The 14,759-nt window shown below is 39.8% G+C and overlaps 1 protein-coding gene across 7 annotated transcripts in view; it reads left to right on the top strand.

The window, feature by feature from the left end:
* The window catches only part of LOC115763797 (low-density lipoprotein receptor), a 50,656-nt gene that overhangs the window by 31,008 nt on the left and 4,889 nt on the right, over positions 1-14,759 (top strand). For 4 of the 7 annotated variants that reach the window (XM_030706535.1, XM_030706533.1, XM_030706537.1 and 1 more), the window contains 5 exons: positions 1,098-1,220; positions 1,799-2,025; positions 3,728-5,128; positions 5,193-5,391; positions 5,697-5,816. In XM_030706535.1, the coding sequence (XP_030562395.1) occupies positions 1,098-1,220; positions 1,799-2,025; positions 3,728-5,128; positions 5,193-5,391; positions 5,697-5,816 (2,070 nt within the window). The remainder of the gene's footprint in view (positions 1-1,097; positions 1,221-1,798; positions 2,026-3,727; positions 5,129-5,192; positions 5,392-5,696; positions 5,817-14,759) is intronic. The other 3 variants (XM_030706534.1, XM_030706540.1, XM_030706536.1) reach the window with 2 other exon arrangements.

Consider the following 14,759-nt stretch of genomic DNA (forward strand, 5'->3'; position numbering starts at 1 on the left):
TGTGTGTATGTATGTGTTGTAAGCTTTGGTAAAACATCATGTACATGTACGCCTGGTAAAACGTCAATGAAAGTTTCAAGCCAGCATACTTATATAGGCAGCCTCTATATAAGTATGGGTGTGTGTGAGTGTGTGGATATGGATATGTGTGTTTGGCTGTGTGTGATAATTGCTTTAATGTGTACGCATGTGTGCGTTTTAACTTTATGGAGTGTTGGCTGATAATGTCTTAATTACTGCCTAGATAAAATGCCGCCCGCTTAGCCTCAGTTCGAGTTGCCCTATATTGCTAAATGCGTACGTGTGCGTGTGTGTGGGCTTGTGTGTGCTGGCACGACAACTATGTTTATTACTTGCCTGGCATGCGCCAGCCACAATTGGACTTCAATTCCTGCTGCTGCTTCTTATAAACTTAATTACAATGCCAGGCAAGAAGCAGTCATTAAACGTCTTGGCCTAACTCTGTTGCATGCTTTAAGGCGTTGCCTCAAAAACACGCCCAGTAATATGCCGCTGCTGCAGTAATCAAAGATTTAGCTCAGCAACGCCATTAGGCAGACAGTAAGAAGCCACTCGACATATACATGTGCATATAAACAAGAGCTGTAGCGCAGTTTATCAGGCACTTGATTTTTACTCACCCATTTTGGGGTGAGTCGAAATTCTTACAGAGCTTATCTTTAGGAAATTTTTACAGCCATTTTGCTGCTCGTAACTGAGTGTGGGCAAATTTGAATGGGGTTTCATATTCTTTTTGTTTCGCTGTGCCAGCCAACTTGATATATATATATAATGTAAATTTTAAATTTTTGGCAGGTAGGCATCCCCCACATAACTGTTTTTCCTTAAGATAAAACATATTCAAATATTTTTTTTTTCAATTCTAACTGAAAAATATTTATTTATTATCCATATTCATTTTTAGTTCTGTCAACAAAAAAAAAAAAATGATATACATTCTACATTTTATAAATTTTTCTGGGCTAAAAACTTTACCAAATAAAATCACTACATCTGATCGAGTGAACGCATAAGCATATTGTCATATTTAAACACTAACACCATATTTTTCTCCGTCATCTATTTGTATATTGCAGAGAGCAAATCCTGCTCACCAGATGAGTTCGCCTGCAAGAGCGGCGACGGCGAGTGTATACCACTTGCCTGGATGTGTGATCAGAACAAAGATTGCAGCGATGGCAGCGATGAGGCCACGTGCAGTAAGCCATATTTCGAAAATTTCTAATCTTAAACTGTAACTGTTTGTAAGCTGTGACTAAAAACTCTAGTTGTTGTAGTGTGCTTAGTTGTGTGTGTATATACTTCAGCTTGCTGGCCATAAGTATGCTACACTTTCCTACAAGAATTGTGTAATACTTACCTAAACAATACACATGCAATAAAGCACAAATATTTACACACACACAGGCATCTGCACACTTTAGTTTGCAATGCCTTTGTAAGACATTTTGTTGTTTTTTTTTTGTAGTTGTTGGCAACAAATCTTTTTGGTTTTTATCCCTTAGCGCGTTGCTTTAGCAATTTTTATAATGGTGTTGGTTTTGTTGAGTTATGTCCCGCATATTTCAGCTTAAGTTGTTATTTTTGTTGTTGGCTTTGGCTTGTTTTCAGCTTGTTGTTTACCTAACTCTCTACTTTAGCTAACCAAAGAGCTCATGCTAACATTAGCACTCATTGTCATAAGCGCAGTCCAGCTAAATCCTCCCAGCTTTCATTCCCCCATTCATACACACACATACACACTGTCTAACATGTACATATACTAATTGTATCCCAGATACCACCTGTCGCTCCGATGAGTTCACCTGCCGCAATAGCCGTTGCATTCAGAAGCGTTGGGTCTGCGATCACGATGACGACTGCGGCGATGGCAGCGATGAGCTCAATTGCCCCAAAGTTGTATGCCCCCCGAACAGAACGTTCACCTGCAGCAATGATGCCTGCATAAGCAAGAGTTGGGTCTGCGATGGCGAACCGGATTGCCCGGATGGCGGCGATGAGCGCGTAAGTTTTCTCAGTCTATCATACTAGTTAAAAGCAAACTGCTGGCATAAACCAAGCACATGTGCGAGGGTTGCCTCACAACTTCGGTAATCGTAACGTAATTTATATATAGGTAAATCACAATATAATAAGTATAATAAATAAGCTAAATAGTAAAAATAGTTGGTTTTTTTGCAAGACGAAAATAAATGGAAATTTTGCAGAAAAAAAGTTTTGCTCGAAAACGAGTACAAAATATATAATTTAAAGAAATTTTAACAAAACTTTGAATACTTTTTTTTTTTAATATCAAATATTGAAATTATTTCTTTTATATGTTACGTTTTAGTTTTTGTAAGTCTTAATTTTCTTTTCAAAATATATGTGTTTTTATTTGACTGTTATTATTATTTTTATACCCTGAACCCATTAAAAATGGGTATAAGGGTATATTGTATTTGTGCAAAATCCAAATGTATGTAACAGGCAGAAGGAAGCATCTCCGACCCCATAAAGTATATATATTCTTGGTCAGCACCAATAGCCAAGTCGATCTAGCCATGCCCGTCTGTCTGTCGGTCCGTCCGTCCGTCCGTATGTATGAACGCAAGGATCTCAGAACCTATAAGAGCTAGAGACTTGAAAAATAAGATGTAGGTGCTCCTAGTGCCCGCGCAGATCGAGTTTGTTTCCGATAATCGATAACTTACTCCGTTTCCAAGCAATCGATCAAAATCGATATCGATATCCTGTTCTTTGGGAAATTTTGGTAAATAATAAGAGCTAGAGTCACCAAACTTGACATATAGCTAAATAGAATATATATATATGTATTTGATCTCGGAGAAGAGGGTTCAGGGTATCCCCTAGTCGGGAGCTCCCGACTAGAACCTCCTACTTGTTTTCATAAGAATAATTCATTTCTAAACTGAAATTTCGATATATTTATCAAAATATTCGCCATTTAAAATTCACCTTCTGTCCAATAAAATTAAATTTATTAAAATGCTTTGATTCCATAGACCTGTCAGACTATTTGCTAATATAATTTGACTACTAATATAGCGAATATCCAAAAATAATAGTTTAAGAGAAATACACAAAAACAAATCTTGAGTCCACAAAACCTTTGTGAAGGATGCATACATGAACTTTATCAGACTTGCAAAACAGCCCTCGCACAATACATAAGTATATAAATATATATATTCATGTTCTCACTAGGAAACATAAATAATGCAATACTCGCGCATTACTCAACACTGGTGACGTCGCCGTCAACATTTGACGCTGACAACTGATGCCATAAACATTTACGTGTGCCACGCGCTGATTTTTTTGTTGTCAGTCAAGGGGGAAGCCAATGTTTAAAATAGCTTGCCAAAAAAATTTTTTTAAATATATATAAAGAAAACATAAAAACACTATGTGAAAAATGTGGAGAACAGCCCCAAAAAGTATGTAACTACAGATATGCAGGCAATGGCGCCGAGGCAAGGGAGTGTTTTTATGCAAATGATATATGCATATACATATGTGTGTGTGGCAGGGCTGACTGTGTAGTAGTTGCTATTTTATGGCATATTTCAAGTAAACTTTCCTTTGACAGGCGCTATGCAAAATGCATTTTAAATCAACTACGCACCACAGACAGGCAATTTTATTGACTATACCTTCACTCTATCTCTCTTTCTCTCTATCTCTTGCTCTCACACTGCCACAGGACTGCGGCATCGTAGGACAGACTGTAACGCCCTGCCTGCCGCATGAGTTTCAGTGCAGGGATCGCATCACCTGCCTGCACCAAAGCTGGCTCTGCGATGGAGACCGCGATTGCCCTGATGGCGATGATGAGCTTGTCTCCAACTGCAAGAATGTCACCTGCCGCCCGGATCAGTTCCAGTGCGGCGATCGCAGCTGCATTGTCGGCCATCTCACCTGCAATGGGCAGGCGGATTGTGCGGACGGCAGTGATGAACGCGACTGTCATTTGTCAGCTCAAATCAAGAGCTGCAATGCCACCAGCCAATTTGAATGTGGTGGCGGTCAATGCATTCCCCTGGATAAGGTATGTGACAAGCGCAAGGATTGCCCCGACGGCGAGGATGAGCCGGCGGGCAAGTGTGGCATTAATGAGTGCGACACCAAAAATGGTGGCTGCATGCATCGTTGCGTGGATCACCCGGTGGGCTACAGCTGTGAATGCCACGAGGGCTACAAGCTGGCCAGCGATGGCCACCATTGTGTGGACATAGATGAGTGCGAAGAGCCGGGTGTCTGCTCCCAGATCTGTGTCAATGAAGTCGGCAGCTTTAAGTGCGAATGCGAGGCGGGCTACATGCGGGATTCGCGCAATCACACGCGCTGCAAGGCGGCGGAGGGACATGCCTCTCTCCTGTTGGCGCGTCGCCAAGACATACGCAAGATTTCGCTAGACCACATGGAAATCACATCAATTGTGAACAATACCAAGTCGGCGACAGCTTTGGATTTTGTGTTTCGCACGGGCATGATCTTTTGGAGCGATGTGACCACGCAGAGCATCTACAAGGCGCCGATCGATGAGGGCAACGAGAAGACCGTCGTCCTGAAGCACTCATCGGTTACCTCGGATGGCCTGGCTGTCGACTGGATCTACAACCACGTCTACTACACGGACACGCACAAGTGCACCATCGAGCTGACCAACTTCGATGGCAACATGGGCAAGGTTTTGATCGAGGATGCGCTCGATATACCGCGCTCCATAGCGCTCGATCCCATCGAGGGCTGGATGTACTGGTCCGACTGGGGCGCCTCGCCGCGCATTGAACGCGCCGGCATGGATGGTTCCCATCGCACGACTATCATCAACTACGATGTGAAGTGGCCCAATGGAATAACCTTGGATTTGGTGAGGAAGCGCATCTACTGGGTGGATGGCAAGCTGAATGTCATCTCCTCGGCCAACTACGATGGCTCACAGCGCAGACAGATCCTTTACTCGACGGAGTATCTGCGGCATCCGTTCTCCATAAGCACCTTTGAGGATTACATCTACTGGACCGACTGGGACAAGCAGACGGTCTTCAAGGCCAACAAATTTACTGGGGAGGGTGTAGAACCCATCACGGCTGTGCATATGGTAAGTTTTATATTATCCTGGATATTCCTTCCTTCTATTTTGACGCTCTTCTATTCATTCACAGCTCCAACATCCCATGGTCATCCATGTGTATCATCCTTATCGCCAGCCCGATGGCATTAATCACTGCCAAGCGGTTAATGGCCACTGCTCACATCTCTGCCTGCCGGCTCCGCGCATCAATGAACGCAGTCCGCGCATATCCTGCGCCTGCCCCACGGGCCTCAAGCTGATGCCCGATGGTCTGATGTGCGTCGAAGATCGTAAGTAGCTTTGCCATTTACCAGATTTATTTTCTGGGTTTTGGGGCTTAATATGTACTTTGGAAAATGCATTCCATGAATGTAACAAGAGCAACCGTAATTGCCGGCACGGCTCGCTGCATTCGCGGTTGGATGCCGACGTGTCCTTGTTGTGGTGGCTGCAGCCACACGAGACTGCAGCTGAGCCTTATTAAGGCCCTTAACATCTGCTCTATTGTTATTTTAAATTAATTTCATTACCCATTTTATTTTAATTTCATTTTATTTCAATTGAATTTTGCCCTACCCTTCTCTTGGCTCCATAGTACTCATACGCCCCGTGAAACCCACGATGCGAGTAAATTCAACTACAACGCGGGTCAAATTCTCGACGTCGTCGCCAACACTCGCGAATCTTCCTCAAGATGCGCCCATTTTAGCGTCGGGTATGAGTTATATTTTTCGATTTCGTTTACTTGTTGAGGTGGCGGACTTTAGTATAAATATGTCTTTTTTGTCTGTGTGCGTTAATCAGAAAAAATCAATATTACAATATTAAAAGTCTGAAATTTCTCCTCTTCTCTTCTCTCCGCTCCTCTCCCCTCCCCTCCTCTCCTCTCCTCTCCCTTTATTATTTATTTATTATTAATTTTTTATAAAAACAAGTTGCCTTTATTATTCTCATTTTTTTTTAATATTTTTAATTTTTTTTTTATATTAAAAAACATTTTAATTGAAGATTTATAGTTAATTTTGTTCTGATACGCACATTGAGCATCAGGTGTTGGTTTTTTTTGTGCTATTTCAGAATATTAATTATAGGCCATCCATCCTTATGTATTAATTATAATCCATCATTTTAACTCTATTAGCTCAATAGCTACCCTATAGATTAACCTAATTATAGTCCATTATTTTAGCTTTACTTACTCTTAATCCCGTCCATCGTTATTTATATATGTGCTCTGTGTTTTTTATACCAACTCATAACTTAATGTCATATTGTGATATCCACAAATTATTCGCAGACAACAAAATGCGTGTCCACACGTACACATATGTAAATACTTTCTCGCTCTCATTTTCTCTTAGAGTGTCTCACTCTCTCTCTTTTCATTTTGTATGCCATTTGTCACGCCAATTTCTTACACATGCATTCAACGACGCCAACGCTCACATGTCATCATCATAAATCAACATCAATGATATCGACATAATCACTCAAAATGCACACCGACACACTCACTCACACACATGCACACATGCCAGAGTCACACACAGCACAACCATGTTGTGTGTTTCCACGTAAAACATACATAAATATAGCGGCAAAGTGAGGGGTCAAACCACCAAAAAGGAAGCGCTAGTGACATGTTTAATGGCAACAATGGTTACCAGCCTGCCCCCACAACCAGCTTTCCCCTTTTAATCCCCATGCCCGCCCCTCACCGAGCTATCCCCATTCAGCTCAAAAGCAGTTTAAGCGTAAGCGACAACCCTATGACACTTACACCCACGCTTTTCTGTATGCAATTTGTGCGGCAACTCTGTCAAAAGCAATGACAATGCGGATGTGAATGCGAATGCGAATGTGGATGTGAGTGCAGATGATGAACGACTGACATAGGCAGCGGCAACGGCAACGGCAGCTGTCTGACTGGCTGGATGACTTGTCGCTGACAAGCGGCAAGCGTTGTCGTTGTCGTCGCTCAACAAATCGCCACGAAATTAAATTGTACACAAAACGACATGGTCAACAGCAGCAGCAGCAATAGCTGAAAGCCAGCCAAGCGACGGGTGCAGGAACATCGGAATTTGTGTAGCAAATAGTTTAACCAGAAATTCATCATCCGCATCAGCCGCACGCATTCATCAGCTCGAAAATTGGCACTGTCAGCACCTACAGCTGCGAATTATTGTCAGGCGTGGGAATAAGCGGGAAAGCAGGATATGAAGAGCTCATAAATAAGCACAGGGTCCGCCAAAAATGTGCAACACAAACATGCCAAATATTGCTAACATAGATTTATCTATGGTTCAATTTTATTTGATTGCCACGATAGCAGTTAATCAAGACAATTAGAAAGCATTTGCCGTTGTCATTGTGCAAATAACAAAGAGCATGCTTTGAGCTATTTGCCCAAATAAAAGCAGTTGTCAGCACAAAACATAAAAGCCAAAAATGTTGTGAATAAACAACATTTCCGGGAAATGAAAAAAGCACATAGACACGTACAAATGTGTACTCCTGTTGTATGCAAATAAAATGTAGAGCGTTTTATGGTAGTCAGCAAGCTTTTAATAATACAAAATCAAATTGTCCTCAAGTCGCAATTTGTTCGAGCTTCCAATAGATACGCCATATACATACATACGTACACAAGTGAAGTGAAAACATTTTGTTATATTATTAAATTCGTCATCAGCTCAAGCATTTTGCTCTTCATCTAGCCTCACCTTAGCAACAACCTCCATTGCACGTACTTCATTTTGAGTCATATGTCAACGAAATATTAAAATTTGTATGCACATATGGCAACGCCACATAGAGCTGTCAAATTGATTTGAGCAATTGTAAAAGTTAAATTAAGCTGCTTATTGCCAGCTTTCTGCCTGCAGTTGTCCTCTTTAATATATATTGTTAGGTGACAGCCCTAATTTAATATTTTAATGAGACAGGTTGTCGGGTGGCAGCCCTAAGTGACTATTAATGCTTGAGTGCTGATGACAGGCTATTTGGTACGTTTACACAGCCATATGCTTGGTCAGATGGCAACCCTTATTTTTATTATATGTTCTCTATATAGTCAAGTGGCAACTCTGCTATTTTCTATTAATGTTTATATGCCCTTTTCAAACAGAGTAATGTTAACTTTGCCATACGCATGGCCAGATGGCAGCGGTAATTGGTATTTTATAATGAAGTACATTTGTATTTTATAATGAAGTACATATTGTTAAGTGGCAACACTAAGCGTATATTAATGTTGAAGTGCCCAGTAAAAGCTATTTTTGCATTGGCATATACATGGTCATCTGACAAACCTTATTTGATGCAATCATTTGGTATTTTTCTGCTATTTAAGAGTTGATTTAAGTGCGTTGCTAGCTTTTTTACCTATGGTACATATGGAGGTGGTAACCCTTATTCCACTAGTATTTAGCATAAAAATCAAGTGCCTTGTAAATAGTTCATGTGTAGTTACATAATTTGAAAATAAGTATGTTGAATTTGACGGCAACATGACAAACAGCTCGAGACTATGAACTATTTTATTTTATATAAAATTATATATCTAGCTGCTTAATTTGTCGCTTCAGGTTCACGTTAATCACGACATTATAAATTAAACAAATTGAAGATATTTTTAAAAAGTCACTTTGAACTTTGAATTACTCTGCTTGAAAAATAAATCTTTGCCATTGAAACTTAATTGCCTGCACATGGCCAACAATCGGGTTAAATTTAAATAGCACTTTAATTATTTCTGTTGGCAACTTCAACATCTCTTTTAATTTAAAATTTTGTGCTGTTGTCCCCCTTTTCAATTCCACTTGGGCTACAATTGATGTATAAACATGGCCAGTATTGTCCCTTCGTCGACAAGAACTGATGGTTTCTATGCCTACCCAAATCAGCTGCTTGTCCGGGGCTTAGCAGTGGGTGACCATACAAAATGCGCCTAATTACGTCAGTTTTAAAAGTAAAAGAAATGAGAAAAAAACTGAGAAACTGTAGAAGAAGAGGCAAACGTTAAGCGGCTCAAGCAAATACCGTTACATTGCCTGGTCCGAAGCGAGTGCAATACAATTCCAAGAAAATTACAAGAGCAGTTAAGGACTAAAGCGAGTCCTGCCGGACGAGCAGCAAGTGCTGAGTGCTTTGGCAAAAGTTTTGCAACAGTCCGAGAAGCGTGGGCGAATAGGGAGGCTGTCAGCAGGCAAGTGGGGAGGGGGGGCGTGGTTCAAGTAAATAACTATAAACTAGTTAAGGGCTATTTCAATTAGATGACCAAGCCAAGGCAACAAGCATACGGCCATAACTGCAATTTCAATTAGCGGTTTGTGCTACTTTTTCTATCGCCACAACGAAACCGACCCGCCCCCGCCCAGCCTATCCTCCACCAACCAGCCGACGCACTTCAAATTGCTTAATTAAGCGCAGGCAAAGTTCTGCAAATACGTTCAGACTGCATGACAGATAGACAGAGCCGCCGAACCGCCATAAACTTGGCCGCCGTCGAAAGTAACGACTGCGCCTTTAATAGCCAACATATAAAGTGAGGATGGGGGGCAGCAGAGCGCATAGAGCGGGGGGTGGTTGGGAGGGTGTGGCTGGCGGTGTGTTTGCTGTTTCAGCTGGCTGTAATTGGTCAGTTGACCATTTGCCATTGTCTAAATGCCCAGCGTTGCCACAACATTTTTCTATCTATATATATATATATATATATATATATGTATATACATTCAAACAAACGTAGCTAAGTTTATCTAATCTGATCTTACTCTGAAGCATAAAGTAAAATTAGAAGTTGGCCACACATTTTATGCGTTTTTATTTCATTTATTCAGCGCGCTGCGAGGGTCGCGAATTTTTATGACGTTAGTGAGACCCTCCAACACACAAACACAATCACAAATACGCACACACACACACACACCTGGTGGCAGGCAACGTCTGTGCCCGCGTCTCATGTGTTAAAAAAAAAAAAAAAAAAAAAAGCAAGTAAAGCACATGTGTGCAGGATTATAAAAAGTGGAAGCGCCAAAAAATTGGGGGAGCATTACTTTGTTTTGTGCTGCGAAGCACGCAATTTTCATTTGCTATAGATTAGGGTGGCAGAAATAATATATGACATTTATGGTAGTACATAAAGTATAGCAAACAAAGAAGGAATTTGCCTAACAGCAGCAGCTACAAGGTGTTCCCAGAATATGTATTCCCAGGAGGAGTCAAGGAGAATATTTTCTTTAATTTAACGAAACTTAAGCTTTCCAAAATTATCTTCAATCTCTTTCTTCTCACTTACTCCGAAAAATATTTGTATGGTTTACCATTTTAGGACAATTATCCAAATTTAAATTTAAATTAATAGTGTTTTTTTCAGAGTTCGCAAATTTCGGTCCTCGCTTTCTGGTTGTCTGCAAAAAAACGGTTTATTTCCGACAGAATCAATAACGGCAAAAGAGAACACCTGCATTTAGGTTTCTATGCACCAGACACTAGGTCCGAGCAAAAAGACTTCGTTTTTTTTTTCGCACATGTTCTTCCACGACCACTGAACAGAAAAAAACCATGTGTTTCTAGGCGAACTAGTCTCTCAGTTTTAAAGCTATCTTAATGAAATTGCACGCAGCCCATATGTGAAAACCAGTTGGATCGGACGACTATATCATATAGCTGCCATAGGAACGATCGGTCGAAAATGAAGTTTTTGTATGAAAAAACATTTTATTTTTCAAGATATCTTGACCAAACTTGGCATTTATTAGTTTTACTTTACTCCTCATATATATGCAAAATCCTATTAAGATCGGACCACTATATCAAATAGCTACCATAGGAACGATCGGTCGAAAATTAAGGTTTTGTATAAAAACACATGTGTTTTTAAAGACTTTGGACAAGATGTCTGTCCGAGCTTGGGCATTTATAAGTTTAACTATGCTCCTCATATGTATGCAAATTCCTATTAAGATCGGACCACTAAATCATATAGCTGCCATAGGAACGATCGGTCGAAAATTAAGTTTTTGTATGAAAAACCATTTTGTTTTTAAAGGCATCTTGACCAAACTCGGCATTTATTAGTTTTACTATGCTCCTCATACATATACAAAATCCTATTAAGATCGGACCACTATATCATATAGCTGCCATAGGAACGAACATTTTGTTTATCATGACATCTTTCCCAAGCTCGGCATTAACTATTTTCCCTGTGCTTCTTAGATACGGACAAAGCACTATACACATTATGAAAAGGTTGGGTCTGCAAGGGTATTAGATCTTCGGCGTGCCGAAGATAGCCTTTCTATCTCGTTAATAGTGTTATTAAAAATATTCACAATTACAAAAGTTTACAAATTTCAAATAAAAATTTTATGAAATAAAAATGGATTATAGATAAAAATTTTAAATTATATCTCTTTGTCTAGATTTCATCCAAAATAAATTCGCCTTAATTTCTCTTGCTAAAAATAACCCTCAATTCTTGAGCTTTTCGTTGTTTTTAGGTATAACAGAATTATTTTGACAAAAGCTTAGACACGTCGCTAAAAAAACAAATGTGGCTTATTTTAAGCGGAAACCCTTTTCGGAACATCTTTTCTTAACCGACTACAGACAGCCTTCAGCTGTGTAAGCTTTTTAGCTCACCTTTGAAAGAGTATTTAAATTATAGAAAATGATGCTTGCCCCCTCAAACCATTTGAAAGCAGCTTATATTTTAGCAGACCCACACACACACACACCCGCGCACACACCCACACACACTTCCACACAACGTGCAATTAATGTGGCAAATATGCGTAGAGCTTTTCAACTGCTTTTCTTTTGCCACTTGACTGTCTGTTAATGCCGCAAATAAATTGCAAAAATGCCTCAAAATAAACTGTTTCTCTCTCTCTCTCGCCCACACCCAACCGCCCCTTTGCCGTTAACAATCGATGCTGTGCAGCTGTTGCCAATGCCAACTTTTAATGATAATTCCTGCTGCTGGCGTTGCCATATGCGTCATATTCTCATGCTGATCCGCAGCACCGGGCGGGCCAGTTGTCAGTTCATGGAAATTATGACAGGCTATAGACCAAAAAATTAATAAGAACAACAAAAACGCGAACAATAAGTGGCAGATGTAGAAGAGGCGACAGTTCGTGCAATGCTGTTAAATGCGGCACATCCTTTGCCAGGCTAACGCTTTCTGTGCCCTGCGTCGTGCGTCCTGCCTGCTGCGTGCTTAACTTTTGAACAAATTCTAAACGGAAAATATGAAAACGAATTATGTTGACAGCGGAAAAATCCTACAACTTCCTGCCGCACAGACAACAACAACCTTAGAAAAGCGAAAAGCGTGACACAAAAAGTTGACAACTAAATGAGGGGGCGGGCAGCGGGCTGAAATAGGGACACAACGGAAACATTCGCCACGGGATGTCGTCGACTTTTTTGTTTTTTGGCATACATATCTAAAAATAAGAAGATATTTTAATTATGTTCGGGCTGGACACGCGGAACAACAAAAACAAAAAAAAACAGAAAAACAATCAAAAGAGGAGACGTGCCCGCTGAAATACAGCTTAATTATTTTGGAAAATTTATAAAATATTCCATTATTTAAGGTATATTAAAATGAATAATTCTACAAAATAAACCAGTGATTTATTAAGTAGCTCAATATATAATACATTATGATCGTTAATTATAATCCTATAATCCTCGTCAATCAATGTTGAGAACAAGTTCCCTTTAAACTCCATCATGAAGCCTAGCCGAGATATGACTTTGAACTTCTTTATCAACCAAGTTTATAAAGATATTAACTTCACAAATTAAATATATTTTAATATTATTTGAAAAATTATTGCAATGCCTATTTTAAAAGATGCCAATCTTTAACAAAAAACATATTTGTGTTCTTTGTTATAAAACAAACGATTTTTATACCCTGAACCCATGCCCGTCTGCCTGTCCGTCTGTACGTCTGTCCGTCCGTATGTATGAACACAAGGATCTTAGAACCTTTAAGAGCTAGCTGAAATTTTAACTGTAGGTTCTCCTACTCCATGCGCAGATCGAATTTGCTTCCGATAATGGATAACTTACTCCGTTTCCAAGCAATCGATAAATATCAATGTCGAAATCCTGTTTTTTGAGCAAGTTGGGTAAATAATAAGTGCTAGAGCCACCAAAAGTGATATGTTTACTCTAGAATAGTATATACATATCAAGTATCTTTCATTTTATACCAATCGCCACCTCTCCGCTACTACCTCAACCGAACTTGTATTGACATCAAATTTAAGCCACAATTTAAATGCAGTTGACTTTTTGAGAATACACAAATATTCTATTGTACAATAAGATATACTGTAGAAAATTTCATGAACCGATCGGTTAAGAAACACGTGTTTGCCGCACCAGAGTAAATTCGAAGAATATCTGTATGCATGTACACACACACATTCATACACGTCTGCTTCGTATTCATCAACAGCATTACAATTGCGACTGTATTGTATTCTGTGCTACTATTTGAATTCGTTTTTTTATCATAAAGACTCAGTTGTTGGTATAGCTGTTGAGTAGAGGCGGTGGCAAGTGGTGTTGTCTGTCGCGAGTTCGAGCCCTACCGAGGAAACTTTTTGTGGCTGTTGAGTAGAGACGGCGGCAAATAGAGCGGTTAGTTGCGAGTTCGAGCCCTGCCAAGGGAACTTATTTTTTTTTATACCCTTGCAGAGGGTATTATAATTATGTCATGAAATGTGTAACGCATAGAATGAGACATCTCCGACCAGATAAAGTATCCGTCTGTTTGTCTGACCGTCTGTCCGTCCTTCTGTTTCTATGCGAACTAGTCTTTTAGTTTTAAAGCTATCTTAATGAAACTTTGCAGAAGTCCCTTTTCTGTTGCAGGCAGCACATATGTGAAAACCACCTGGATCGGGCCACTATATCATATAGCTGTCATAGGAACGATCGGCCGAAAATTAAGTTGTTGTATGAAAAAACATGTTGTTTTTCAAGATATCTTGACCAAACTCGGCATGTATTAGTTTTACTGTACTCCTCATATATGCAAAATCCTGTTAAGAAGGGATCGGTCGAAAAGTAGATTCTTGTATGAAAAACGTTTTGTTTTTCAAGAAATCTAGACCAAACTCGGCATTTATAAATTTAACTATGCTCCTCATATGTATGCAAAATCCTATTAAGATCGGACCACTAAATCATATAGCTGCCATAGGAACGACCGCTCGAAAACCAGGTTTTTGATTAAAAACCTTTTTTGGCTATCAAGATATCTTGACCAAATTCGGCATTTACTATTTTCCCGGTACATCTTGGATACGGGCCACGCACTATGAGCATTATGAAAAGGTTGGGTCTGCAAGGGTATTAGATCTTCGGTGTGCCGAAGATAGCCTTCTTTCTCGTTTTTAATTTATTTTTGTTACAACTAAAGCAAAAGAGCGCGCAGCGCCAGCTGAATTTTGTGTTGGAATAAGAGGGTTCAGGGTATCCCCTCCGAATAGAACCTCTTAATTGTTTTTTTATATTCATGATGTTAATCATGATTATAAAACCTGTTTTTTTTTTTTTATTAAACAATGGGATGGTTTCTGGTTGTAAAATCTTTATAAACCTTACTTTTATATGTTCTTAATTT

Source organism: Drosophila novamexicana, unplaced genomic scaffold (assembly GCF_003285875.2).
Source record: "Drosophila novamexicana strain 15010-1031.04,08,12 unplaced genomic scaffold, DnovRS2.1 tig00000770-arrow-pilon, whole genome shotgun sequence".
Taxonomy (NCBI): domain Eukaryota; kingdom Metazoa; phylum Arthropoda; class Insecta; order Diptera; family Drosophilidae; genus Drosophila; species Drosophila novamexicana.